Source organism: Fonsecaea nubica, assembly GCF_001646965.1.
Source record: "Fonsecaea nubica strain CBS 269.64 chromosome Unknown Scaff46, whole genome shotgun sequence".
Taxonomy (NCBI): Eukaryota; Fungi; Ascomycota; class Eurotiomycetes; order Chaetothyriales; family Herpotrichiellaceae; genus Fonsecaea; species Fonsecaea nubica.
This window is the reverse complement of record NW_019173719.1, coordinates 106204-132720: the sequence shown is the minus strand read 5'-3', so window position 1 is coordinate 132720 and position 26517 is coordinate 106204. Positions and strand designations below refer to the sequence as shown.

General features: G+C 53.2%; 10 protein-coding genes across 10 annotated transcripts; 4 read left to right on the top strand and 6 right to left on the bottom strand.

Moving 5' to 3' along the window:
• Positions 1 to 1031: 1031 nt before the first annotated feature.
• On the top strand, positions 1032 to 3054 carry AYO20_06954 (hypothetical protein; the record flags this gene model as incomplete). Its single annotated transcript, XM_022645242.1, has 7 exons — positions 1032 to 1062; positions 1155 to 1723; positions 1779 to 1884; positions 1940 to 2074; positions 2139 to 2446; positions 2506 to 2667; positions 2716 to 3054. The coding sequence occupies 7 exons, from the start codon at positions 1032 to 1034 to the stop codon at positions 3052 to 3054; spliced, it is 1650 nt and encodes a 549-aa protein (XP_022498790.1).
• A 560-nt stretch (positions 3055 to 3614) lies between these two features.
• Positions 3615 to 4839, top strand: AYO20_06953 (hypothetical protein; the record flags this gene model as incomplete). Its single annotated transcript, XM_022645241.1, has 3 exons — positions 3615 to 4083; positions 4129 to 4293; positions 4364 to 4839. The coding sequence occupies 3 exons, from the start codon at positions 3615 to 3617 to the stop codon at positions 4837 to 4839; spliced, it is 1110 nt and encodes a 369-aa protein (XP_022498789.1).
• Positions 4840 to 5223: 384 nt separating this feature from the next.
• Positions 5224 to 5861, bottom strand: AYO20_06952 (hypothetical protein; the record flags this gene model as incomplete). The annotated part of the gene is made up of 2 exons (XM_022645240.1): positions 5224 to 5643; positions 5706 to 5861. 2 exons carry the CDS (start codon positions 5859 to 5861, stop codon positions 5224 to 5226), a joined length of 576 nt encoding a protein of 191 aa, XP_022498788.1.
• Positions 5862 to 6700: 839 nt separating this feature from the next.
• AYO20_06951 (hypothetical protein) lies at positions 6701 to 8128 on the top strand (the record flags this gene model as incomplete). Its single annotated transcript, XM_022645239.1, has 1 exon — positions 6701 to 8128. One exon carries the CDS (start codon positions 6701 to 6703, stop codon positions 8126 to 8128), a length of 1428 nt encoding a protein of 475 aa, XP_022498787.1.
• A 443-nt stretch (positions 8129 to 8571) lies between these two features.
• Positions 8572 to 11609, bottom strand: AYO20_06950 (hypothetical protein; the record flags this gene model as incomplete). The annotated part of the gene is made up of 5 exons (XM_022645238.1): positions 8572 to 9394; positions 9447 to 9840; positions 9924 to 10087; positions 10268 to 11265; positions 11319 to 11609. 5 exons carry the CDS (start codon positions 11607 to 11609, stop codon positions 8572 to 8574), a joined length of 2670 nt encoding a protein of 889 aa, XP_022498786.1.
• A 1813-nt stretch (positions 11610 to 13422) lies between these two features.
• On the bottom strand, positions 13423 to 14181 carry AYO20_06949 (hypothetical protein; the record flags this gene model as incomplete). Its single annotated transcript, XM_022645237.1, has 1 exon — positions 13423 to 14181. The coding sequence occupies one exon, from the start codon at positions 14179 to 14181 to the stop codon at positions 13423 to 13425; it is 759 nt and encodes a 252-aa protein (XP_022498785.1).
• Positions 14182 to 16720: 2539 nt separating this feature from the next.
• Positions 16721 to 17464, top strand: AYO20_06948 (hypothetical protein; the record flags this gene model as incomplete). Its single annotated transcript, XM_022645236.1, has 1 exon — positions 16721 to 17464. The coding sequence occupies one exon, from the start codon at positions 16721 to 16723 to the stop codon at positions 17462 to 17464; it is 744 nt and encodes a 247-aa protein (XP_022498784.1).
• A 282-nt stretch (positions 17465 to 17746) lies between these two features.
• On the bottom strand, positions 17747 to 19020 carry AYO20_06947 (hypothetical protein; the record flags this gene model as incomplete). The annotated part of the gene is made up of 2 exons (XM_022645235.1): positions 17747 to 18427; positions 18619 to 19020. 2 exons carry the CDS (start codon positions 19018 to 19020, stop codon positions 17747 to 17749), a joined length of 1083 nt encoding a protein of 360 aa, XP_022498783.1.
• A 689-nt stretch (positions 19021 to 19709) lies between these two features.
• Positions 19710 to 22429, bottom strand: AYO20_06946 (hypothetical protein; the record flags this gene model as incomplete). Its single annotated transcript, XM_022645234.1, has 4 exons — positions 19710 to 21347; positions 21398 to 21583; positions 21635 to 22193; positions 22245 to 22429. 4 exons carry the CDS (start codon positions 22427 to 22429, stop codon positions 19710 to 19712), a joined length of 2568 nt encoding a protein of 855 aa, XP_022498782.1.
• A 1268-nt stretch (positions 22430 to 23697) lies between these two features.
• AYO20_06945 (hypothetical protein) lies at positions 23698 to 25580 on the bottom strand (the record flags this gene model as incomplete). The annotated part of the gene is made up of 2 exons (XM_022645233.1): positions 23698 to 25399; positions 25447 to 25580. The coding sequence occupies 2 exons, from the start codon at positions 25578 to 25580 to the stop codon at positions 23698 to 23700; spliced, it is 1836 nt and encodes a 611-aa protein (XP_022498781.1).
• Between the last annotated feature and the right edge of the window lie 937 nt (positions 25581 to 26517).

Genomic DNA, 26517 nt, shown 5'->3' with positions numbered 1-26517 from the left:
GAGCTCATTATTTGTCACTGAGTATTAGTCGGGCAGTTTGCCCCCTGCAGATAGCGACAATCACAGCATATTGGTGAGGCCTCCAGGTGGACAGGTCCTTGGTCCATACGTTGTTCTGATGAGGCATTGAGAGAGAAAGAGATCTGTCATAGGATAGAGCATGCTTTCTCAAACTGTACCGGCTGTAGCACCCTCACAGGCTTTACATGTACGAGGTACAGAGCGTCATAGCTGTTCGAGCCCCTCGGTACCAAGCAGAGAAAACTTGTGTCAGTCTGGGTTCTTGTACCTGTCGAGCATCTGTCGACATTCCTGCCTCGCCGGTACCGAGTCTCAGCCTCAACTTACTGGTTGTGTGCGAGGCACCAACGCTCCGCCAAGCTAGCCAGTTAGCACCTCCAGTAATCAAGTCCAGTAAGTCAACGAAGTGGGTAAGTAGGCAAGTAGGTACCTAGGTATAGACGTACGTTCCTCTTCTCGGACTTCGTTCGGAAGGGACCTGATTTAGTCGGTATCGGGCATCAATCACCGCCCCAGGGGATTATTTCTCCGTGTCATCTTTTCCGAGTCAGGGCATCTCGTTTCGTCCATGCCGGAGATGAGCTTCCGCGCTCCGCGTGCGTCGCGCGTGGACAAGCGACCTTGAGAGCATGTCAGCATTTTCATGTCATCCCCCCCAGGTGTCCCCGTTCAGCACAAACAGTGCTACTCTAGGTTAAACTCGTAGCTTGAAAGCCGAGGTCTCGACCGCTCCTGGAGCTCTGGTCCTATGTACGTTTGACGTAGGAAGAGGGCCACCGATACGGAAAATCGATCCAGTGTTTGTTTGTCCCCGATAGCTTTGGTCGTCTTTTTCACATGTTTTCTTTCTTTTCCTTTCCCTTAGGTGCATTTGGCCGGTTTTGGGGAAATCTCAATCGATCCATCCTGGTGGTCTCGGATCCCGCGAGTGTCTGTAGAGTGACTTGAATTGAACTGAACTGAATTGAACCAAATTGACGAGCGCGTTACGACACAGTCGTCTCTTCGACATGCCCTACTACGGGGCGAAGCTGGACACAGGTAGGCACCCCGCCTCAGTCAGTCGACAAAATTCCCATAGCTTTGTCGGTCTTTGCTTGCGGCGTCTTGTACTGATGTGTTGACTCTCGCAGCAATCCCTGAAAATGTAACCATCTGGTCGTGGCTGTTTGAAACCTCACATACACCGCCGGGGGTCAAGCCAACGGGAGGTTTCCGTGACGCATCGACCGACCAGTTCCTGTCCTTTGACGACATCCGACGCCTCGCAACTCGCTTTTCGACCATCCTGTACCACAAATACGGTCTGCGCGCTGGAGATGGCGTCTGTGTGTTTGCCTCCAACACGATATGGTACCCCGTCGCAATGTTCGCGGCGGTGCGGCTCGGCGTGGTGTTCACGGGTTCGTCGCCGGAATATGGTGCGGAAGAGGCCGGCTACATCATGAAGGCCTCGAGGGCAAAGCTGGTATTTGCGGACCAAGGTTCGCTCAAGGCGGTCTCGCAGGTGTTTGACAAGGACCGGATCGTCCTTTTGGAACCTGCCCACGCATCTGGCCCTTTGCCTACGGTCAAGAGGCTCCTCGATGAAGTAGACACTGCCAGAGCTCCAACGCCTTTCACGCTTCCCGCAGGAAAGACAAACGGCCAGGTCTGCGCGTACTTGAGTTTCACCTCGGGCACGACGAATCGGCCAAAGGGCGTAAGCAGGCTGGAATTCTGGACCAAAGCCATGGCCACCGCTGACTTGGTAATAGGTCATGATATCTCACAAGAATGTGATCGCTCAGATCATGCAAATGCGATCTCTCGGCCGCAAGGATCTGCCCAGGGTTTTGCTAGGAGTTCTGCCGCTGTTTCACAGTACGATTGTTTTCCTGGAGTGCTCGTATGGCAATGCGACTAACAGCCGTGACAGTTACCGGGCTCGTTCAGATCCTGCAACTGCCAATCGTCATCGACCAAGAAGTCGTTTTGATGCCAAAGTTTGAAATGAAGGCCATGATGGACACGATCGTCAAGTACAAATGCGATGAACTGTGGCTTGTACCACGTAAGGCTTCGTCTCCGTTCCGCAACAGTGGGAACTCCAACTGACGTCAATCTTTCATCTATAGCTCTGCTCATCAGGCTGGTCAACGACCCCGTCGCAGCTGGATATGACTTGCGTCTGGTCAAACAGTTCAACACTGGCGCTGCGCCGCTGGCCCAAGAGATTGTCGACAAACTAGCGAAGCGTTTCCCGCACATCGCAATACGGCAGGCATGGGGAATGACCGAGAGCACAAGTGCTCTGACTCTGACACCACCGCCGCTACAAACCTATGAGAATGCTCATACCGTCGGTGCCGTCGTCCCGGAGACGGTGCTCAAGATTGTGGATCCCGAGACTGGAAAGGAAGTCAAAGAGGGCGAGAGCGGAGAGGTAAGCAGAGAATGCGGCGGGGCTTTGATACGGGGCATTTTGTGCTGACGGTTGAGCAGATCTGGGGAAAAGGCCCTCAGGTAACGATGGGTTATCTTGACAATCCGACCGCCACGGCAGAGACATATGACCAGGAAGGATTTCTCCACACGGGTGACATTGGCTGCATGCTCCCGAACGGACTGATTCTGGTCCAGGACAGGCTCAAAGAGATGATCAAGGTAAGTTCTGCCCATTGGAGGCTCGACGAGATAGCTGACAACATGCAGGTCAAAGGTGTGGGCGTCGCTCCCGCCGAACTGGAAGATCTCCTGCTCGGCCACCCGCTGGTCGTGGACGCCGCCGTCATCGGTATTCCCGACCCGTACTCGCAAGAGCTGCCAAAGGCCTTTGTCGTGCTGAGTCCCAAGGCCAAACCTGACGCCCAGACGGCGCGAGAACTGCAGGACTTTGTGCGCCAACGGAAGAGCAGGAGCAAGTGGCTCGGCGGTGGTGTGGAGTTTGTCGACCAGATCCCCAAGAGCGCTTCGGGCAAGATCCTGCGGCGAATGCTGCGCGATCGTGAAAGGGCTCGCTTGGAGGCATCCAAGGCCAAAAGCCGGCTGTAGTCATATATTTCTGCCGTCGATAGGTCTGGGTCGGGATATCAAGTGTTTGATAGTTTGATGGGCAGAATAGACTGTCAAGACCCGATTAAGCATATTTTATAACCAGAAACCTTAATTATTCCACACAGTAGCATAACCCTCATTTCTACTGTATCGGGATATGCATGGAAAATATGCTTACTTATATCTGCAATTAGCTAGTCCAATCACAATGCCTCCGGTCTTTGTCAGGGGATGAATCGCGGGGGTCGTATGAATAAGGAGATCAACCCCATATCCCCCACAAGTACCGAGTACAACAGACCCCAAATTCAGCAATTTACCGAGGACAGTGACATGAGCTCTTGGAGTCGAATCCCTCACGGCCTCTCTGCGGCGTTGGAAATCATGAGTGACCGCCTTTTGTCCTGGTTACTGCCCAGCGCCAGGGTCATATACGAGACGAGATGACCATCCAAACACTGACATTCTAAAGTGAAGAAGGGGGAAGACCAACGCTGGCTCAAACAACGAACAGATCACCTGGAACAACTATCCAGTCACTCGACTTCTCCGCAGCCATGAAGAAACTCCTCCTGATGCTGTTGAAACACCCCCTCCGCGGCCTGATCTTCTCATACTCGTTTCTCGTACAGATCCTGCTGCTGCTGCTCCGACGCGCCTTGCTCCCCCACTTCCCCGTCTATCAATCGCTCCGGATCCAGGTCCAGCGGGCGTACATGGGCTCGGCGTCGCTGACGTTTCCGGACCTGACGCACCGACTGCCCGTGGGCAAGATGCCCGTTCGCCGGGCTCGCCAGATCGAAGGAGGCTCCGTGCCGGCGTATCTGATCCCCGGGGCGAGGGACCTGGCGGAGTTCGCGGCGGCGCCAGTGAAGTCGGGACGAGGACAGCGATGTGTGGTGATTTACGCGCATGGCGGGGGCTACGCGCGCGGCGAGGCGAGGATGTACATCAACTACATGGAGCGGTGGATCCGGGAGGCGTCCAGGGCGGAGCTGGACCTCGTCTTTGTGAGCGTTGAATACCGTACGTGGGACCCCCGCCCCCTTTCACGACCTTATTCTATCGCAGACGAGCTCAAAAATGATGCACAAAAAGCTGACTCCCCTGACACAGCATTGTCCGTCAAGGAGAGCCATCCGGCTCAGAAGAAGGCGTTCCTCGAAGTGTACAGATACGTACTCGACCAGAACATCCAGCCAGAGCGGATCGTCTTCATGGGTGACTCGGCCGGAGGTGAGAATCTCATTCCTCGGGGATATGAACCTGTGATATGATGCTTTACTATACTGATCAAATGGTGCAGGTTCACTCTGCCTCCTCGCACAACTGGACCTCCGAGGCGTCGGCCTCCCACAACCCGCCGCGACGATCCTGATATCCCCGTGGCTCGACATGAACTGCAAAGTGTACCAGGGAGGAAACGGCGCCGTCGAGACCGACTACTTCATGGTCGCCAACCACGCCGTGCCGGCCCTCGCGAAGCTCTTCGTCGGCGCCTTCCCCGCCGACTCGCCCGAGGTCAACCCTCTCCACCACGCGCCCGAGGCGCTCGACGGCCTGAGCCCGCAGCTGATTTTTACAGGCGGGGCGGAGTTTGCGCGCTACGACTCGGAGAAGTGGGCGGAGCTGTGTCGCGCCGCGGGTGTGGAGTGCAAACTGGTCATCGAATGGGCGCAACTGCACATCTACGCGGTCGGGTCAAAGTTCACGGATCCGGCGGTGCGTAGGAAGACGGACGATATCATCATCCAGTGGATCAAGGAGCATGTCCGAGAGTGAAGAGAGTTGGTCGATTAGAACTAGTTTCGAGAAGGGTTCATTGGGAATCTGGGCAGGAACTCGGCTTTTTGGGTGGATCAGCGGCTATGGATATTATAGAGAAGATCTGGTTGTCTCGACTCGACTGGAAGGTATAGATAGTTACAAAGACATGGTGTCCATCTCTAAAGGAGCATGAATATGCTGCCAGGATAGGTCAACAACCTAGGTTCAGGCAAGCAGTCCACGAGGAATGAATTCTGAGGACCATCTAAGTTGTAACGCCTGGAAGCAAGCGGGAGTTCCGCGGGGTCTGGCGTGTCTGGAGGTGCAGAAGTCGACACTGATACAACACGCACGACTCAGACCTCTCACCTCCACGAAAAATTGGAGCACGTTCCGTTATTATATCTTTGATTTCGCCTCTACAAAGTTGATGCTGGCCTTGTTGTGCTCCGCCACCGAGAGCAACTGGCCCGTCCGCTTGTCTCTCATCTCGCCACGAATCGTCGACAACCGCGTCCCCTGCTGCAAGACCTGACACTCGATGACGAGATCCATGTTCTGCCTCACGGGTCGAAGATAGGTGATCAACAGCGTCCGAGACACGCCTCCGAACCACCAAAAGTCCCTCCTGGCCAGCGGCGCGGCCGCCATGGTCGTGCACATGTCGTGGATCATGGCCACGGCTCCGCCATGCATGTTGCCCATGCGGTTCGTGAAGAGCGGCGCCGCCTTCATCTCAAACACGGCCGTCGTCTTTTCTGGTGTGGTGGACGCGCTCACCACGGTGATGTGGTCGCGCATGAAAGCCAGATCAAACGTCTAGAGTTGGCAACAAGTCAGAAGTCAAAACGCAAGGACCAGGTCTCGAAACAAAAAGGTACCTGCATATGGGCCATCTCTGGATTTCGATATGCTTGAATGTAAGCCTCTATCCTTTTCTTAGGATCCGGTTCTGTTATATCAAATGCCATGCCAGGTATTTTCAGTAAATCTGTCGAGTAGCGCTCGGCCTTTGGAGGAGCCTCGGAGTCTGTCATCTTTCTGACGTTTTTGTAGGAGCCCAAGTTTTGGGAGGTGGAAAATTCACAATACCACGTGTGGAAGTGGTCTAGGACGTTCTGAAAGGTGCGGGAGCAAACAAAAGTTTCATAATTTCTAGCAGTACCGGCTACACGAGCGAGTGGTTACTGATTCCTCGACCATTTTCAAGTATCGAGACACATCTGGGAGCTCGGCAAAAACACAAAATAGTTCGGCTAAACAATCGGCGCCGAGACCGAGACCGCCTCCCAAACTGCTCAACTGAGACCGATCATAAACATGATGATTCTAAAGTCTGACAACAAGTAAGCTTGGTCCTTCTGCCGTCAGCATGACGATCATACCTATGCTTATTGCCCTGGAGTTCGATAGATCTAGTTAGATGGAATACACCGGAGCATTGTCGCGTTAGGTGGGATAGGGGCATTCTCGTAGAGAAAAATGGCCACTTGGTAGAGGCCTTGCGGTGCGTCAGTCTAGAACTGGGCACCGTTCGATAGCCACAGATGGCTCAGCCAGATGAAGCACAAATATAGAGGCTTAAAGCATACGACGAGTACCGAGTATGAGGTACAGAGTATATTTTCGGCAGGGCAATTGTTGGGGCTTCCCGTGCTCTCATTGGGCAAATTATATAGAGGGACTGACAAGCCACAGAGCCCAGGGCGGCACCACCCTAAGCCAGAAGCAGGCTGGACGAAATAATTATTTTTTGTCGCCTTGGCATCTGCGGAGAAATCAAAGTGCAACAATACTCACGACAAGACACAGTCAATGCTGTAAACGGCCCTGCACCTTTCAACTTAGATTGATCCTGATTCTGACATACTACGCCATGCCTCCAACTTCGACCTCCCTCGGGGCGCCCTCCCAACCGACGCAGCCCTCGCGCAAGGGCAAAAAAGCATGGCGCAAAAATGTCGACATAACCACTGTCACTACGGGCCTAGAGAGTCTCCGCGACGAAATCATCCAGCATGGAAAGCCCCTGGCGGAGAAGGATGCGGCCGAACTCTTCACGCTGGACACGACGGGGTCGAGGGAGGAAGTGCTGCGCCAGGCCAAGGCGGTCAAGAGTGGTCACAAGAGCCGGGTTTTGAAAATGGACGAGATCCTGGGGCGGAGGAGTGCGGTGCCCGCGCTGGAAAATTCCAAGAGGAACAAAAGAGGGCTCAGCGCCGCTGCGGTGACAGACGGCGTGGTCGAACCGTCGAGCAAAAGGCAAAAGAAGGACTGGGTGAGCAAGAAGGAAGTGGCCCGGCTGCGGACCACTCTGGACAAGACGTCGCATCTGGACGTCGAGAACATCGACGACGCCACCTCGTCATTTGATCTCTGGGCCGACCACGACATGTCCTCCGACGCCGTCAAATTAGGCAATGATTCTAAAACTACGGCGTATCTCACCGCGACAGCGGAAAACGAATACATCCCCAAACCCCGCGCCAAAGTCGCTCCGCCGACCATCCACCATCCGCCCATCGCCCTGACATCGACGGGCCAGCCTGTCCAGGCCGTGGCGCCACCCGACGCGGGACAGAGCTACAACCCATCCTTCGAGGACTGGGACTCGCTGCTGACGCGCGAAGGCGAGAAAGAAGTCCAAGCCGAGCAGCGCCGTCTCCGAGAGGCTCAGCTGGCGGCGGAGAAGCAGGCACGAATCGACGAACTGGCTCGACAGCCTGATCCAAGGCCTGAGGACAACCCGGAGAGCGAATGGGAAGGGTTCGAGACGGAGGATGAGAGCAATAACCCGCTGGAGCTGTTGAAGCGAAAACGGCCGGAGCGCAAGACACCCGCTCAACGGAACAAGATCAAGCGGCGCAAGGAGGCCGAGCGGCTCGCCAAACACCAGGCGCGAATGGCAGAGCGGCAGAGACGGGGCGAAGAGATCGTGCAGGCCCTGCTCGAGCAACAACGGGAACAAGAGCGTGGCGATGACCGTGGCCACGACGAGAAATCATCCACCACCACCCCAGCAGGCGCCGCGGCGGCCGAGGTCCTTCTGCGGCGCAAAGCGACGTTGGGACCGTCGAGAGCGTCGATCCCACCGGCGCCCCTCGAACTAGTCCTACCAGACGAGCTGCAGGATTCCCTGCGCCGACTGAGACCCGAGGGAAACCTGCTGTCGGAGCGGTTCCGCAATATCCTGGTCAACGGCAAGCTCGAGGCGCGGAAACCCGTGTCCTACGCCGCGAGCAGGAAGAGGAGGGTCAAGGTGACCGAGAAGTGGTGGTCCAAGGATTTCGCCCTGCGTGTCTAGACAGTGACCATTGGGTCGGGTCAAAGTTGCGGCCTAACTGGGGACTAGGTTAGTCTTCTACGCAAATCCCATCTATCCATCTACATGAAATAGACGATGTTGATTGCACAAATCGTGCCTTCTGGCTCAATGAAACATGTTATGATTCGAACACGATGCTGGAAGTGCTATCATTACTGTAATTTTCTTATGATGAGTAACTGCTGTTCCGCTATGTTCGCCATTGGGGGTATCACATCTCGGTTCCTTGAAAGACGCCCGCTTCCCAGTTTAGCAGTCAAATTTCCCATGTCGTACCGGGCATGTGATTATATGCGTCAAGTTAGAAGACATAGCCCATGCGTTTCTGGGCTAGACTCCAAAAGATCCAAGCTGAAGCACAAGTCATTCCTGGCTCCAATCCGAACGAACACCGACCGCAAAATCACCGTGTCGGTCGTCGCTCAATAATAAATCTTCTCTTCGAATATCGGTGGCTGTCCGCCAGTCTCTTCCTCATTCCAAATGATTCTCCCGGTCTTTTCGTCGAAACTGGCCCCTTCATCTGTCATTGGTGTGACCTTATTTGTGTGAAGGCACTCCTGCCTCGACACTCCCATGGGATCACGAGGCACCCACAACAGAGGTGCAACTGCATTGCAGGCAGGATCCTGGTATGCATCTCGCTCAATTTCCGGGGAATATCTGATCTCGGCGAACTCTTGAGGAACAAGCTTGCGCAGAATCGCGTAACTGGCGTAGATGTCGGGGCGGAAGAATCGTTTGATCATGGATGTGTGTTTATTGCCTCCCGGGGGCATTTTTTCTTTCGCTACTCGCAGCTCGTCCACCTGATTTTTTTCATGCATACTTGGACGCGACGGGCCGCCCTCCGGTCCAGTCATTAGAGCTGATTCGCTGTGCAGGAGGGCGGCCTCCTCGGCTTCAAGTGAACGTGGGAGATAATGCAGAAGTGGACGGACAGCTGCATTCATGGACATGTGGTAAAGCACCATGAGGATCAAGAATACAACCATCAGTACCAGAGGTGCAGGGGCCGCCCGAATACCAAAGAGGCCGATCAGACAGATGACCGCCAAGTAACATCCGACCAAGGTATGCTGCAGGGCTTTGGCGTAGACAAGGCCTTTGGTGTCGATGACTGAGCTGTCCACAAAAAGGAGACTGTACCGGTACGCAAAATAGAAAAGACCCTGGCCAATGGCCGCGAATCCAAGCATGAGAGGTGCAATTGGGGCGTATGCTATCGATATCACGGTCATCAATCTATTCCCAGTTAGTCAGGGGGGTGGCACCATATGTTCAAGAGATGCCTTACTCAACAACGGGGAAAACACTGCCCCAGCCGACAGATGAAAGGCTTGACCAGCGATTGTACATCTTTCGGGGGGTTTTGTCGAGGATCTTTGACAGGGTGTTGTATAGCACCAGTCCTACGATATTGAGGAGTTGACCCGAAGAGAATACGAGACCTTGAAGGATGAAGTATGAGATGTAGAAGTTGGAGGCCAACGGGAGGTTCTGAGCCAATAAGGTGGTAATCGATCCTGGCTGTTTGATGATTTGCGGTACTGCTGCACTTGCTGCGCTGGTCATTGTGGTCACCAGGAACACCTGGATTAGCTGGAACCAAAAGTATGATTCGTGGCAACGGAGTTCAATCAGTGACAGCGTGGGCATGCCAGCAACTTTGCCCATGAACCTCATAATCACTGCATGGGAATGTTAGTCCAAACTGAATGCGAGCTGATGGTTGTGAGGAACGTTTTGTTGGGTATCATAGCCAAAAACGTACCTGGAACAAGCGACATGAGGACAGAAAGCATCACAACGGGCAGAAGATTTGTAATGACACCCAGGATGATCTTGGGGCATTTGTTGATGAATCGGAGGAAGTGGACTACCTCAGTCAAATAGGAAATCTGCGAAATGGAACCAACAACGGCGACGGGGATGGACCTAGCGAAGACGTTAGTATTGCCCGTTACATCGAACAGCCGTGCAGCAAGTGGGCAAGAGTCCGAAGAAACTCGCGATCCTTCTCTGATCGAAAGGCAAATGGTTGCCACGACTAGAGGCGTGAAAAAATGAACGAAACACGAAATCTTGTAAGCACGCACACAACAAGACAAAACTTACCAGAAAATAATCAAGGCGACGATGAACCCCAGCGAAACGAGCTGGCGGATGGTAAGCGTTTTCCATGTTATGCCGAGATTCGACCAGACAACTTCTTCTGGGCTGAGGCCGACCACACGGGGAGACATGTGCAAAGGCTGATGGTGGGTAACCATTTGAAAGGCACTCTGCGCTTGAGTCTGGTTCCAGAACTCCACGAAGACAGCGTTCTTGGGTACCGCCTCGCCCGCACGGTATTTGTCCTGTTCCGCCTCGATGAGTGGGTTCAGCCTTGCAATCTCCTCACGGCACCAATTGATGGTGTCAACTTTCTTGCCGACTAAAAACTTCAAGCGGTGTGTCGGTCTGTCCTTTGGTCGGACCCATCGGGCAGCAGCGGCGCCAGACTCAGCTGCGTATTCATCTTCGTCGTAGCTGGCCGTGGGTAGCTCAGGAGGGGGATTTTTCCCTTTGATGGATTGCAAACGTGCATCGTTGGCCAATTTGATCAGTTTGGTCTCGGCGGTCTCGAGTTTGATGCAAATCTTGTGGCGTTCTTCCACCATTTCCTTCAGGCTCTTCGCGTCTGAAACGACCCAGACGTTCTTCAGTTCCTCGCCAAACATGCGACGAATCTTGGTTTCGTTGGCGTATTCATTGGGAACAGCCTGGAACAGCACAGTGCGCGAAGACATCCTGGAAGCGTACAGGGGAGACAGGAGGTAGGCCTGCCGCAAGTTGATGTAGTAAATCATCTCCCTGGTGACCAAGAAGAAGATAAAGCCAATGAAGATCCATGCGATGAAGGTGTGCGCTAGATAACGGTTCTTATCCACGACGTTGCTGAAACTGAGGATATTGAGTTGGTCTTGATGCCCTCCTCCAGTGGCATTGATGGGGAACAAGACTGGCCATGTGACGAGGCAGCCGACCAGACAGATAACAATCGACATTTTGAGGTAGCGCAGCAGAAAGTAGCCATCGAGGGAGTTGTGTTGAAGAACATACTCATCGGGCAGCTGATCAACGTGGTTAGAGATGACATTTCCCCTTGTTACTATCGCCCACTCACTTTTCTCATGAACGATATCCAGCCAAACAAGCTGTTTGGGGGAGCGGGGGTGCGCTCTTGCGGACGGAGAGCGCCCAGGTATGTCCTCGGCGCATACTGTCGCGGAAATCGAGTTCTCAGGAGCAGGAAGATGGCAAAATAGACGACGGCGATGACAAGAGTTGGCACCAATGTTGAGATCAGGCCGGAAAGGGAAGGTGAGCTATTTCTGCTGGAGGCAACATTCTGGTCGTGGTTGGGATTGGTATCAGGAGCCTGACGGACACTGAGGACGGCATGGAATACGTCCATGGTAAGTTGTTGATTGGCCCCGAAGGTGCGTCAACGCGTGTGGAAGTCGACAACGGTTGCGACAGACGCGCAGAAAACCTTGAAAAGAAGCAAACAAGAAGAAGGATTCAAGCAACGACTGCGGTGGCCTGGGGGATCCTCGCGGTGGAAGAGCAAGAGGTTTGTATAGCAATGCTCATACTGTACACCTGAATATTTTTGGGCTGCAGAATCCTTACTTGTGGTCAAATGCGCATGCGCCTTGGATTTGGCGGAAAATCTTCAGGCGTGTTGGCGTGGCAGGTGCAAACGTCGTGCATACCAGCAGCGCCATGACGCTGACGTGCAGTTGAGCTGGAGGGCGTGGCCACCGAGCCTAATGGGTGCTTTTGGGGGGATTTCCCAAGGCTAGTGGGCTGCCCCGGTTGCTGGGTTGATCTTGGGCGTTGCCGAGTGGCTCGCCAATGCCCGGACCCCGCCCAGGGCCGTACCCCTGTTCGCCTGTGCCTGCGAATACCGAGTACAAAGACTCGTATGAGGAGGGCGCAGGCTGCACCAACACCCAAGGACTTCTCCCCAGTTACCTGACTAGTACTCATCATCCCTTTGGCACATGCGCTATCTGGCGAGATCCGTCTGGCCGTCTCTTTTTCACTTCAACTTAAACGCCCTCCTGATTTCCCAGAGATTTACTACTTTTATCTGGATAGAAGCCTCCAAACTCGAACCCCTCCTATACCTCGCTCCCCGAATCCCCCAGAACCTTTTGACCTCCCGCCCGTTACAAGTTAAAACGTCGGTCCGGAGTTTGACCTCTTTTTCCTTCTGCTCACGCAAAATGACGTGCATGGTCTCGCCGCCTCAGGAGAAGTAAAGACAACCGAGCTGACTACTCGGTACAAGGGTCTTCGTGCTGATCTTCGCTTCCGACGTCTCGATTCCGCCTAGAGAATCCACCAGGTAGCGCCGCCAACCGATCCTCGAAGACACTTGACGCACCTTTCCCAGCTGAAAAGAGCAGATTTGGCTTTGCTTTTTCTTAAGCCACACACCAAAAATTCTCCTGTTGAGGGCTTGTGGCTGTGCTAAGAAGGTCACCATCCGGTATACGGCAAAAGTAGTGATATTGCTAGTCAGGAGATTCATTATCAGTAGCAAATCAAAAATTTTTGAATTCTACGACCATTTCTCATGAAGCGTGCGGCGACGGAGTAATACCGAGCCATCGTTCACCAAGCAACGGGTATGATTGCGCGAGAGAGATCAGCAAGGGAATTGAGAGAGATGGCTTTGTGATTTGCTTTTTTTTCTGTTCACGGATAGCTCCTTATTCACCAGCCCTATCTCAGTACTGATAAAATTGTACAGAATTTCTCTCCATGTTCGAGATGTGTCCCACGTCCCTTCTCAACAGCAGGTGAAACAAATCAACATGATTGTATGGCCTGCCTGATCATCTCGACACACTCCAGGCCCATCTCCAACATCTTGTGGTATGATCAAGATTACCATTCAAGGTTTTGAACAAATATCAGGCACATGCCAAATCACCCTTATGCTTCGGTGTGATCTGGTCTTGCCAATCCTTCCCTTTCCCCCAGTGCCATTCAAGGCAGAAGAATCGATTGCTCCGAAAAAAGAGTGTGGTTTGGAAGAAAAATGAACTGGCGATGGTATCCAGTTTCAGAAAGCTCCGCAAAGTGTATCGCATCCCCAAGGTGAACTCCATATCTCGCCGTGTCGCCATGTGTGTAAGTGAGAGTGCCCAGTGCGGCACTAAAGCCAATGTCATAAGGTCATGAATGCTACAAAGATCCCAATTTCTTGAGAATCTTCATAGCCATGGCTTTGCCACTGACCCGAGCTTGTCCTCGAAGATGCCGCCATACAGACCGGCGATTTCGTCGAGGTACTCTTCCACCCCAAACTTGCAAAGTCCTTTACCCAGAATTTCTTGTTCTTCCTCGTCAAGCAATCTTGCAGTGGCACCAAACTCTTCTGCGACCTCATTCACTTGCGCCAGTTCTCTACCAAAGGGGTGACGGGTTTCTGAAGAATCGGAGGCACCCCGCGTAGTCGGCTGGGAAATGTTGACTGGGGGTGGCGACATTCGCTGAATCGATCGCTTCCGTGATAACTCTACATGCGCTTCCTTCGAATGAGTTGGAGATCGTTGCGGGACCACGGGGACGTCAAAGGTCGGTGAAGCGATGGCAGGGAGAAGCGGAGTAGTCTGTTTCAAATCGAAGAATGACTTGCTGTCTTCGTTTCCAGGTGTCACAGGAGTGGCGGGACCGCTACTGTCGATGGACGAATTGTCAGTGCCCGTGCTGTTGAGAAAACTGCGGTCAATGGTCGAGAAATCAGAGTCGTTGACTGACGAAAGTGAACCCGAGGAGGAACCAGAAATGCTCCGGATATCTGGAGCGGTCAACGCCTGCACGTTGGTGGTAGAGATCAACTCGGTCGGCAGAGAGATGAGGTTGCGATCGATGGTTCCAGGAGCATATCTAACTGTTGTGCCACGTTGCATTGGTGTTTGGTCCACAAAGTTGCGCCTGACACGCTTGGTGAATGCTCGAGAGATAGACATTGTGGAATCGAGTTGTCGGGGGCAGAGAGGGTTGCAGGGATAAAATATCTCTCAGATATGGTCGCAGGGACGAAATCTTCGAGCTATTCGCGCTCGCCAATGTAAGGGCAAACCGGGGGTGGTATTTGTTTTATCTTTTTGGCTTGCTGGTATTTGTTTTTGTGGTTCCGCGGTGGAAGTCTATCCGCCCGAATGCCCTCAGATTGAATCGAAACGTTGGCTTTGTAAAGAATGACAGTCAAGGATGACTCGTAAGGCAGGACGCAGTCCGCTCTGTGAAAGTCTCTTTGTGGGTGAAGACGAAGGGCGACCAAAAGGCAGCGTATCAAACCCTTGGGTTGGTGAAGGAATGGATAAGCCTCGACTGTGCGGTACCACGACGAATCGACCGTCGAGTAAAGAGTGTGACTTGTGATCGAAAGAGAGCGAGATGGAGGGTCAAAAGAATGACTGAGTGGGAAGTATTTGGGAAACGAAAGACTTTTTCTGTCGGGATTGGATGTTGGGGGGACAGAACTGCAAGGGCGAAGTAAAAAGGGCAGAAGCTGCAGGGAGAGAAGAAGATGCAGGGTGCAGGATGCAGCAAGATGGAGTAGCACACAGCGCGTGCAGCTGCGGCGTCGTGGGCGTTCAACCCAAACAGAACGTGACCAGGGCGACCGGGGTCCATCCACAACATGGTAAAGCCATCGCCTAGGCTCCCAATGGCTCCCCTGCGTACCTTGCTAGGGCTCTCTAGGGTCCTTGTGGAAGGTTCTTGGCACCCCTAGGCACTCAACGCTACCCCAGTGTGCCTAGTCATCCACTCAAAATCTTGATTTGTCCCCGCCTGGTACCGCCCAGATGAAGCAATGGCGCTCAACCGCTTCATTCTCTCAGTGGCCACTTCAACGCCACCATCACCCCTAGACCTCACACAGTCTAGTTTGCCCCCCCAATCACAAGTTAAAAATCCTTTGCTTCCGTGTCGAGCGTTATCTGGCCCCGTTGTGCCCGTTCTCAATTCTCAGGGGCTGCACGAGCATGAAACTGGGCAATCCACGTCCACTCAGAGCCGCCAAATGGTTTCCAGAGCCGCCGAGGGGGTGACTTGAAACGACGACCTGCTCCTGCATGAACCACTCGGACAGCTCTTCTGGCAAACTCAGCAGTACGAGATACTTTCTACTTCCTCCTGGATGGCTTGGGAAGAGGGGGAAGAGATAAAGTCAGATTCAGAGAGAGACAAGACCTGGTCCTGGCCTTTGTGAGTCTTGACGAACCAACATGCCGGATTCTGTTCTACTGGCTACGACTATCTCTGCTTTCCTCTGATGATTACGGAGAACATGATGGCGTGCGCCTCCCTCTTGTCCGCCGGTTCTCTGGTGCTCATGGCCAATTTAACCGTGGTATGACCCAAGCCTTGGATGACAAGGGGACGGGGAGGGACTCCACATGCCATTCATTGTACGAGGTACACATCTGCCGGTCGATTCCACATGCACAGATCTTCAATCCCGACGTTTGAGAAGACGTGATATGGAAGTACCGAAGTGGGAAGCTGACCATAGTGCTTGCATACGAAGTCCCCATGAGGGAACCTTCTTCTCCACGGAATATGCCTGTTCGGAGTGGTTTCAGAGAAAGACCAGAAAAGGGACTCGGAACTCCTGAGCATCTTCCCCCCAAAATCGCAAGTCGGGCCAGTTTCATGTGCCTGAAGGTTTCGAGAGGCGAGGCAAACTCAGCTTCCCCGGCGAAAAGGGAGGGTTTACCGTAATAATCTTTATTTTTCCCGGAGTACCTCAGGGTCAGGCGATGTTTGTGAACCAACCGTAAGCACCTCGTCCTCCCGCTGAATGTACGTGATATGCATGTAATATGGACAATGTATCAGGTCCTGCAAGCTCGTCTGTTCAGGGGGATCGCTCACCCCCGATCAGGCCAAGGGTGATGCCGCCCTATACTTATCCCCAGCTCCAAGCGAGTCTCTGGGAGCAAAAAAAAGGCACAGTCTGACATAGAGTAGACACCTGACACCCTCTCTCAATTTAGGTATTCACTCAATAGCGATGAAGTGGCCGCCACATCAAATATAGCTATACATAGCTAAACATCATGGATAAGGATAGGGGGACGCCATTATGCCTACCAGTAAGGACAGAATAAAATCCCCGATTCATGAAAGCGGCACGGCGGGGCGGGAGCCCAAAGTGAGCTACCAAGCGAGATTAAAATCTCCGATTCGAAGCTCGATTTCAGCCTCGCTCAATGCTTGGGAGCTCCCTTCTCCACAACCCAAAAAAATTGGCAAAAGTCCTTTTTGGTCTCCGCGGACAATGATGCCGTAATAGTAGCAACCAACTCGGAATAGCTCGCAGACTCACCATAATGATGTGAATTAGCCCTCCGAAATTCCTTGGAAGAACTTCATGCCCCTCTCCAAAGCAGGCTCGCCTTCACCATCACAAGCCACCATGACAATGACATAAGCGGACCTCTGAAGTGCTAGACCCCCCGCGCGTGCAAAAAGACGAGAGAAGGGCAACGCCAAAAAATGGTCCGGATCAAACACCGCTACCTGCTCTTCAACATCCTCTATCCTTCTTCTCCCACGTCCTCATCCTCCTCTTCTCCCACAACTACCTCTGCAGCCGGAGTGCCACTCGCACCAGGCCGGACGCCAAAAGAACAACCAACACCGGCGTACATCCTCTTCCACCGCCCATCGCCGGGGTACCTCACCCCCGCTCTCCTGGTGACGCACCTGCGCGGGCAGATCCAGACACTGTTCGGCGACCACGGCGTGTCGGTGACGCAGTCGGCGCTGCGGCTCGTGTACTTCTCGCCTGCGACCTCGACGGGGATCCTGCGCGTGCCTCGCGCCCATTTCCGCCTGGTTTGGGCGAGCATGACCTTCGTGACGAGCATACCTGCCCCCCACGCTCGATCTGGCGCCACAGGAGGGAAACGAGGTGGCGTTGGTGGTGCAGTACCCGACACGATGACACATCCAGAGTTGGCTTGTGTGATTCGAGTGGTCAGGGTAAGTGGGACAATCAGAAAGAGTGAGGAGGAGCTCCTCCGGCGAGCGAGGAGGGATGTTGTCCGGGCGAAGCTGCAGGGTCGAAGTCTAGGTGAAGAAGGCGATGATACGATTCTGGAGGGAATCTTTGCTGGAGTGGACGGGAAGAGCCTGCTGAAGGGAAAAGACAAGGCTGATGCCGCCGGATCGATTGGCGGAGACGAAAGCATTGTAGACTTTGAAGAGGATGAGGACTTTGAGGACGATTCTGGCTGAACAACAGAAATTCCTCGATGAAAGAGAGCTTGGGTATCTAACAGCACAACGCTACACCACCGCAAGCAGACGACCTCCGCAGAGCGCGTGGAATACTTCAGCAAGCCAGAAACCCTAACCCGGCGGCACGTTTCCACGACACCTACGGTGTGTCCTGGTTTCATCATGGCTCTGACCGCGATAGCCGTAACTGATCGGCTATATTGGAGCGGAGGGTTCCCACCGAAGGGGAGAGTGGCATTCGAACGATGCTCCCTCTTAGTAATCCACACACCAGCGATGTCATGAAGACTTCTTCTCGCTCCTGACGACTTTCACACCACCATCCTTGAGCGGCGGTAAGTTCATATCTTCATCATCTCCATCATTAGCCATTCCCATCATCGCTTCTCCGCTCTTGGCCCACTCCTCTTCCCTCCGCTTCTGCTCCTCCTCCCACTCCTTCCTCTCCAACTCGTCATATTCCTCCCTTTGATCGATCCACCGTTCTTGGACATCCCTCACATCCAACTTGCCAAGTCCTTCCCTGACAGCGACCTGCCAAACAGAGTCATTTGCGCCCTCGGCACCGCCAAACGCATAGCCGCCCGCTCTGTCGATGGTGTGCAATAAGCTCATCATACTCTTTTTGTCCTCGACGGCCAGCGTCTCGAAGCCGACCAACCCGTACTCCTCGACGAGCTGAACAATGGCCTCATTCAGCGCTTGGAACTTGCCGCCTTGTTTGAACATGGGCGACTCTTCCTCGAGGTATGGGAGCAGGTACGACAGGTCTTGGACTTCGGTGTAAAAATCCAGGTTGAACGGTAGTGGGGGGTATTTGCTGAGATTGTCGATCTTGGTGAGGACGTTGATGTGCGTAAAATCGAGCTGGAGCATACTCCGTAGCGACAGAAGGAGGGTGGAAATGTACAACGAGGGTAAAGTGAGGGCATACGAGTCAATCAGGTTGACCACAACCAACTGTTTAAAACCAACATTGAATAACATTTGTCAGCCCACGTTTCATCACTTTTGTGGATCGTTAGCAGAAGCGGAATCATCATCAAACAAGTGGCATCGAACATGTAGAAGGGGATTAGGGAGAAAAGACAGACAGACAGATAGACTCAAAAGGCCAAACCCAAAAGCCCCAAAAAATGAATAAAACATACACGATACCCAATCTTCTCCAGCCTGGCAAAGATCCTCCTCAGACTGCCGTGGTGGGTAAACAGCTCGACCTGCCCTGGACAGTCGAAGAGGACGTAGTCGTCGCCCAGGCTCTTGAGGCCGTCGACGAGCCAGCCGTCAAAGTTCTCCTCGAGCTCCTCGAGCGCGTAGAGCACGCCGCCGTTGGGGCCGAGGGCGATGTCGTCGTCGCGCATGATGGTCTCGAGCGAGATGAGGTCGCGGATGTCGAGGGCCGGTTTGTACGACGACACCGGGTCGTTGGCCGGGTCGAGGTTCACCACCGAGCACTTGCGCCCGATGGCGCCCATGAACTGTTGCATGCCGTTGCAGTAGGTCGACTTGCCGGCGCCGGGGGGCCCGATCACGAGTTGCGCAAAGGGCATGTTGGATGTAGGAGTGCAGGGAAAAGAAGAAGAGACGGGTCAATGGAGGCAGCGAGCGCTTGACCTTCAGAACTCGTGAATGCAGATTGGTAGACGTGTAGGTGGCTAAGATGGCGGGCGGATCGAGGGGTGTTTCCCGTGGTGGCGTTGCAGGCCGCAACTGAGGATGAGGTTGTTCTGTCTACCGATTCGAAAAGTATTACCCCTGCTGCTCCGTGCGCCTCAGGACCGTGCCATCATTCCGGAAATTGAAAGAGCCTTGCGTACGTACAATAGTGTTTCAGGGATTTAGATCGCTCACGAGAGGGAGACAGAATGTCTGTGGCATTCAGTGACGAGGAAGAGGGCAGGTTGCTGCTCAAGGCGGCGACAGACGGCAGAATTTCTTCCGACGCTCCGCCAATAAAATTGCTCCTTGTGCGTCTCAGCTGATCCAAGTTCCTCTCAGCCTTGTGAGCATCTATCCATACAGGCTACAGCACCAACAGTACCAAAGTGTTGGGTGCATAGAAATCGTTTCGCGTAGCATATTGCTGTAGCCTGCTGACTCGTAGAAAGGTATCTCGCAAAATAGAGCGATATTTCCATTGACTTTGGTATCAATGTACATACATCAGAGCACATTATCCTCGCATTTCCATTCATCGTGCTGCCCGCGCGCCCAGTTCAGCACATGTGCTTTCGAGTTCTCACCTGGATGGAACCAGTGTCTCGGTCTCGGTCATGCTCCATTGGCAATCCTTTCTTCCAGAATCCTGTGGGTGCGCGCCATTTACGCCTCCTTTGCATACTCCCGCATTCGTATTGGGCCACCCTTCCACTCCCAGACGGAACAGACCAAACACTTCGCCGACCCAGCTAGTCTGCCCGGATCCCACTGGCTTAAGCTCGATAACATCCGCGTGTGTTGTTACCGTGTCATGGCCGAGGAGGGTGCTGCTCAGCATTGCAATTCCCACCATCTCAACATCAGTTCCTTCCTCCATGCTCTTGTTGGCGTCGCTAGTCTTAGATTCATCGCTCCGGCGGCTAGGAACAATTGACAATCGAGCCAATGCGTTTTTGAGCAACCTCAGTCTTGGTGACTCTTGTCCTTGAAGGGTCGATCCACCTGGGCTCGTTCTTCCGCGCTGGAGGCTGATGGACGAGGGACACTTGACGAAATTTGAGGGGGCAGCATGCTGGAATTCTGCCTTGACCTTTCTCTCAAATAATTCATCCCTACAGTCTGTCGCGAGACATTGTTGCTGAGCACTGAAGAAAGATAAAGGGACATATGTCAATTCCTTCTTGTTCGAAGATGCGTGTATAGTTCTCATCACCCGAACTGTCAGGAAGGTACACGTCGCTGAAGGACTTGGGCCGTTGGACGCTCGACATGGCACCCGGAATGCTTTTGCAGAGAATTTTGCTTGCATCATAGTGTCATAATCACCCATAACATCGACGAGCTTAACGAAGGTGTTGTAAAGCTGCCAGCGCGTCCCCTCCTCCATTTGTGACACACCAGTCTGGTTGAGAAGGATTCTCAAAATCTCGCTGACGGTGGAATCGTCGAAACGCTGTAGTTGAGCCAGCTGGTCTTCAGATAGATCACCGCATTGTATCGGCACGTACGGCAACTGGTCTTGCGAGGTGGTGGGGACAAGAACGTCGAAGCTTTTGTACATGCTTGGACGGAGCATAAAACAAGCGAGATGCACTCTGGGGGTGGGAAGGTGCTCGGCTGATGTACTCCGCCTCATCCGCTCAATCTTAGCCACCATTTCATCACAATCGACTTGCATGCTCTTAGCCAGTGGTTCTGCGATTTGCGCAATGGTGGCAAATCGGTATCCCAGTGCGGCAAACCTGGCTGCCTCGCTTTTGTTTACTTGTCGTTGAAGGCAAAAGTACTTTCCTCGGGCAACCCTGAGTGGCGGCGGAAACCCTTGCTCAGTGTCTGCCGTCTTTTTGTAAGATCTGGCCGATAGCGGCCTGATGTTGATACTCAACTGCGTGTGCAGAGAGGTTGTGCCCGTCTCCAAGGGCTCTTCGAATAAGACCCCGAGCCTCTCCAGCGGTTGATGGACGAGATTGGCCAGCTGCTGGGCAGTGACGCAGAACAATTGCTTGAATATCGGGGCGAAGTTGATGGAACCTGCCATCGCATCATCTGGCAAATTTTTGGAGGTGTTGCTGGGCCGGTAATTCCTTGCTATTGGGTCATTTTCGATATGCTCTCTCATGCTGGGAATGAGGCCATGTAGAGTTATCCAATTATGCGAGGCTTTGAATATCCAGAGGTAGGTTGGATGATATCTGCTAAGTTCATCTTCACCAAAAGTCTACAACGCCGGGTCAATGCGAGTAAGGCTTGAGATAGGAGCTTGCTTACCTTCTCGATATAGTGGTTTGTTATTTTTTCACTGGGCAATGTTCCTTCCTGGGTGACCATCATTTTGCCTTCGGTGTCAAAGTAAGCGCAAGCCAACACCAGCCGCTGTGCTTTGATCCTGGCAGTGTGTTTGTTGCGACCTCGAATGAAGGCCACCACAAGAAGTATGACACAAGAGCCCATTGACTAGCAAAGAGTATTAGTTGCGGGTTCTGCAAGCCGAGATGGGAAACTAACGAGGGAAGCTGCAATGACTGCAGTTTGTGACCTGGAGTTTCCATGGATGTTCACATCGCCTTTCCAGTGGTAATCTGTACCAACCGCCGCTGTCCAATGCATTCCGGAAACAGCAGTGGCGAGAATGACACCACACAGGGCACGCTTCCACCAACCGTCTTTCCATGCGTCTCGCAGCCGAAAAAATATCCCAAGGGCGGTGTAACTGGCTAGGACGGCGATGATGGCGGCTCCGGCAACATTCTGCACCCTATATGAGCAAACATAGTTCTCCACACCATATTGACCGAGATAGTGCATGGCGCAAGCCGCGGCTCCTGTGAGACAGGCGGCGATGGCAACATGAAGTTGGCGGGCTCGAGCCGGCATCCCAAGAGTGTAGAATGCGAAGAGAAGGACGACGATTGGCATAAAGAACGAGATGGCCGTGAAGCCGGGGTTGTAGAGAATCTGACGGCGGCGGTCTCCGTTTTGTAACACGATAGCTCTGTTACCGACAAAGTGCATGCCCCAGATACCGATGCCACCCATGGTGATTGCGGATGCCACGAGTAGAAACCTCGGGCTCGGTCAGTAAACAGTCATCTTGGTGAGAGTAAGGTGAACTTACCAGTTGTACGCTCCTCTCGTCGATGTGCGCCTTTGCAGCAGTTCCAACGTGGTGATGCATCCTATGAGCGAGGTGAAGAAGGACAGAACAATGTGACCGGCATCGTATGAGACGGTGGTTTGGGAGGAATCGGAGCTGGTTCTGACAACAAGCTGATGCAACGTGAACCGGCCATTGCGGTCCATTAGTCGAGGAAGGCGATGGTGTCCAGGAAATCTAGAGACTTTGAGGCTTGAGGAACTGATCTAAGGAGTGGAGGAAAGGCAGAAGCTGCGAGCCACGTTGGACAATCTGAAGTAGGGGTGAGCAGAAAAGTGAAGAGTGGTGGGCAGGGAAGCAGATGTGCTAGAAATGAGGGAGGCGGAGAGTGGTAGAGGTAGGGTCAAGGTGCAAATGATACGGATCTGAAGCCTGAGAAGGCGTCAGAAGCACTGAAGGAGGAGTAATGAAAAGGGAAGACGGTGCCTTGAGGGAATAAGGCCGCATATATCAGCAGATGGAAGCGACGATAGTCACAAAACTTTCTCTCCTTCTTTTCCCTACGGCGCAAGCAGGCATGACTCTAACCTCAAGAAGGCGCATCCGCTAAGCCCATTGGCAACAGTCTTCAACATGTCTAGTATAGTTGAGGCCCGGAGGACCATGGTCGCGATTAAGATTCAAATACCGCACGAACAGGTCAGGAGAATCGCGGCCAAAGTGTCCAGGTTCCTAGGCTGAACGTATCAGAGACCCGGGGACGAATGAATGCGACATATTGCATATCGATGACAGGCTTGGCCAGAGATGCCCGATGCAAGGGATCGGTGCAAGCGAGGGGTATGCATTGGCATCAGAGCCAGGACCAACATTCAGCATCGGGGCGAAGAGGTACGGTGCCCAATTGGAGGACGTAGAGGGAAGATGGGTGTGCGTGTGTCCATCTGGTGTTTAGAACAGCGAGCTGGTTTGTGGTTGGCAACTGACAGAGTTGACAGGCCGACAAGCCGGATAGACACCCTGTCACTCATGCAAGGAGGAGAGGACCAAGTGAATGAGTTTTCTCCGACTCATGAGGTTTGTGACGGCTTCTTGATACAAGACAGTAGCAGACATGGCGCAAAACAAAACTGAGTAGCACAGGACAGAGTAGAGTAAACGTGAGGAAATTGTGAGAAAAGTGAAAGGACTGAAAAGTGAAGAGTCGGAAGGAAAGTGACCAGAAGCTGTGTAACTCGAGGTTCCCAATCCGGACTAGTCAGCTCGTGCTGGTACCGGCGCTATACCGTATCGGGATAGACACATACCTCGATCTCCCTCCATCTCGCGATCGCCAGGCACCATCAGCATCAAGATGCCAGAGGGTCTTTTGACGAGATTCATATCGCTACCACTCAAAGGACGAAGATCTCTGCAGGAGTCACATAAGTCTATCATTAAAAAGAATACCACTATTTTATTTCCTTTTTTGGTCTCACCGAGGGCTGGATCGCTCTCCCTTACCATCATCATGCTGAACAACGGTATCTTCATCCTCACTATCGCTTGCCAGATCATAGCGTTGGGATTGCATATTACCATGTCGCCGGCTCGACTCTAGGTCGTCCAACTCACTCTCATCAAAATCCCCCGCTTCCACGTCTCCGCGGCCTTTTCGCATCGAGCTGTTGGCAAGCGGGACGCTGATATACCCTTGACTTCGGGCCTTTCTCCTTCCTCGCCACACCCACCAACCAAACAAGCCTGCGGCAATGAGCACAAACACCAGAGCTGCCTCGCCGCTGCGATAGTAGGCTTCGAGTTCGGCGTCTTTGAGTTTTTGGCTCTGCTCTTCGGCGGTGACGGGTACGGTGCTGTTGGCTGGCTTTTCAACCTCTGTTTCAGTGCCCACCTTATCACCATCAATGAAGCTGTCGGTCGGCTGACCACCAATCCCTGTGACATTCACCCCAATAAATCGATCAAGCATGTCACGGGTCCGTCGAGGGTAGTCGAAGGGCACCATATGACTCGAATTGTAGAATTTGACATAGGTGAGGTTTCTTGCTTCTTGATACACCCCAGCTGGTTCACCTTCAAATTCCCAATCGCGTTTAGGAGCTATTACCCCAGGAGCGAGCTCAAATCCTTTGCCTCCTAGCCACTGCATGTTGTTGACGAAGTCCTCAGTTCCAAGATGATTGCAGATCAGGTCGTTCGCGCCACTGAACAATAGCACTGGGATGCCTTCCTCAAGAATGCCTGGGAGTAGTTGAACACTCGGTTTCGAGTTCCTAGCCCGGAACGAAGATGAAACAGCCCCCGAACATTCAACCCACCCAGTCCGTTTGTCGGGATTCACGTGCAGAGCCGCAAGAACATCGTCCTGGCGCAGATAAGGCGTCACGGTCTCCAAATCTGGAGGCCAGGCCATTCCGCATGATGGCCACTTGTCCTTGAGAGTGATGTCGTACATGTTGTAACACATGCCGTCCACCTTGGACACGTCGAGAATCGTAGAAAGAACAGCCTCGCATGCACTGACATCCACCGTTTCCGTCCCGCCAGGTTTAGCAAGTTCGTTGATGCAGGTTACTTGCGCCGCCTCAACTTTATCCGCCTCGGGAGTACCGCCTTGGATTAGATTAGACTGGTAGGCAAACCGGAGGTAGGCCTGGTATTGTTCTGCTGGAGCAATCCAGCCATTCCCGATCAAGAGGCCTTTGAGGTTCCATACCCGCTTCCCCTGATTCTTCGATTTGGCATTGCGATCCAAAATAGCCCTTGTGATGTAAGGAATGTATTGTCCAGCATAGGATTCGCCTGCGATGTAGAGATCGTCGTTTTCATACTGTGGAAATAGCTCGAGCCACTTTTCCATGAAAGTAACAAATTGGTTGGCCATCTCCGGCAGTTCGTGGACATAGCTGTCCGTATTTACGTAGCTGAAGCCAGTACCGACCGGGTTGTCCACAAATAATAGGTTGGCGAACTCGTCCCAGGAACCTTCGTTGTAAGCCAGTTTTCCTCCCTCTCTTACTCGGTAAGGGCCCAACTCCATCAATGCCCCGTCCATTGAGCTGCATCCCGGCCCACCATTGAGCCAAATGACGGTTCGTGGTCGGTCGGCGATGTGTCGGTTCTGATAGTGCCAGAAAAACATGTGTCCGTTATGTTCAGGAGTAACCTCAATATGCCTGCATACGTCAATAACCGCTCTTCGGAAGGGGAAGTGATTGCATACCCAGCGTGCATCTTCAGGAGAGGGCCATCTGGCTGTCCTGGTAGCGAATGGACAAAGTAATCAGCCGCGGTTTTATCCGCCCATGCTGAAGAGATCACAGCCAGCAAAGTGCATGCTGCCCAAAGCCCAGCCATATTGTAGTAGAAACTCCGAGAAAAGCGCTACCGCTCAGCTGACATCTCCAGGCAAGGCGAGCGAGAGGGTAGGGGAAAGGATACGCCACGGAACGGTGGAGGTTCGTCAAATTATATGGGCTCTGTGCCTGAAACTTCTTCGAATTTGTCAAGTAAGGAGAAGAGTCCGGGGGAGAACGATCTGTCTCCTGGAGAACTCGAAGCGGACACCGAAAGACACCGTATCGTCGATTGCGGTTGAAGAAGGGCGCTGTCTCGAAACACGTCTGACTCGCTCCAGAAGTCCAGGCTTGGGTGGAACTCGGGCTGAATTGGTGCAGGAAACACGGTTAGACACTATTCCGCGACAAACGGCCCGGTATGATGAAGGAGAAAGAGTTTTACAGAGAATGAGATACAGCATCTGCCCCCTGGCTGAGCCCTGCTGTTGACGAATCCGCATGGGATGGAGGTGGCTTGGCAGCTCAAGCAGTGTCCAATCTGCTCGTACCGCACTTGGGGGATCACCCCCGACCGTGCCGCTTTTAACAATTTCGGACTCACCAGCCTACTCATTCTACCCGTCACCCTCCTCTGCGACGGTCCCAATTCGTCCTGCCGTCATGTCTGCGCGCCGGGCAGTGGATGCCCATGTCTGGGCCCAGGGACATGGTTCTGCCCTTCTTTCCCTGCCGCTGAAGGCCCCTCCCTTCCGTTTGATCTCCCCGTCTAGTTTCGTTCTCATGAAGCTCAAAACGGAGCCCAAGTCCAGCCCGGCCTGCCGTCCGACCATCTGCAAATCCTCCCTCTCGAATCATCCTCTGTACCTAGGAACTCGCTCGTTCCCATTCCTGCCTTTTCACATCCTGCAACCGTCGATGGTTTCCTCCTGCGCCTCCTCGTGTCTTCGATTCACCATGGATGCGGAAGAAGAAAGTGCTGGTCCAATTACAAGACC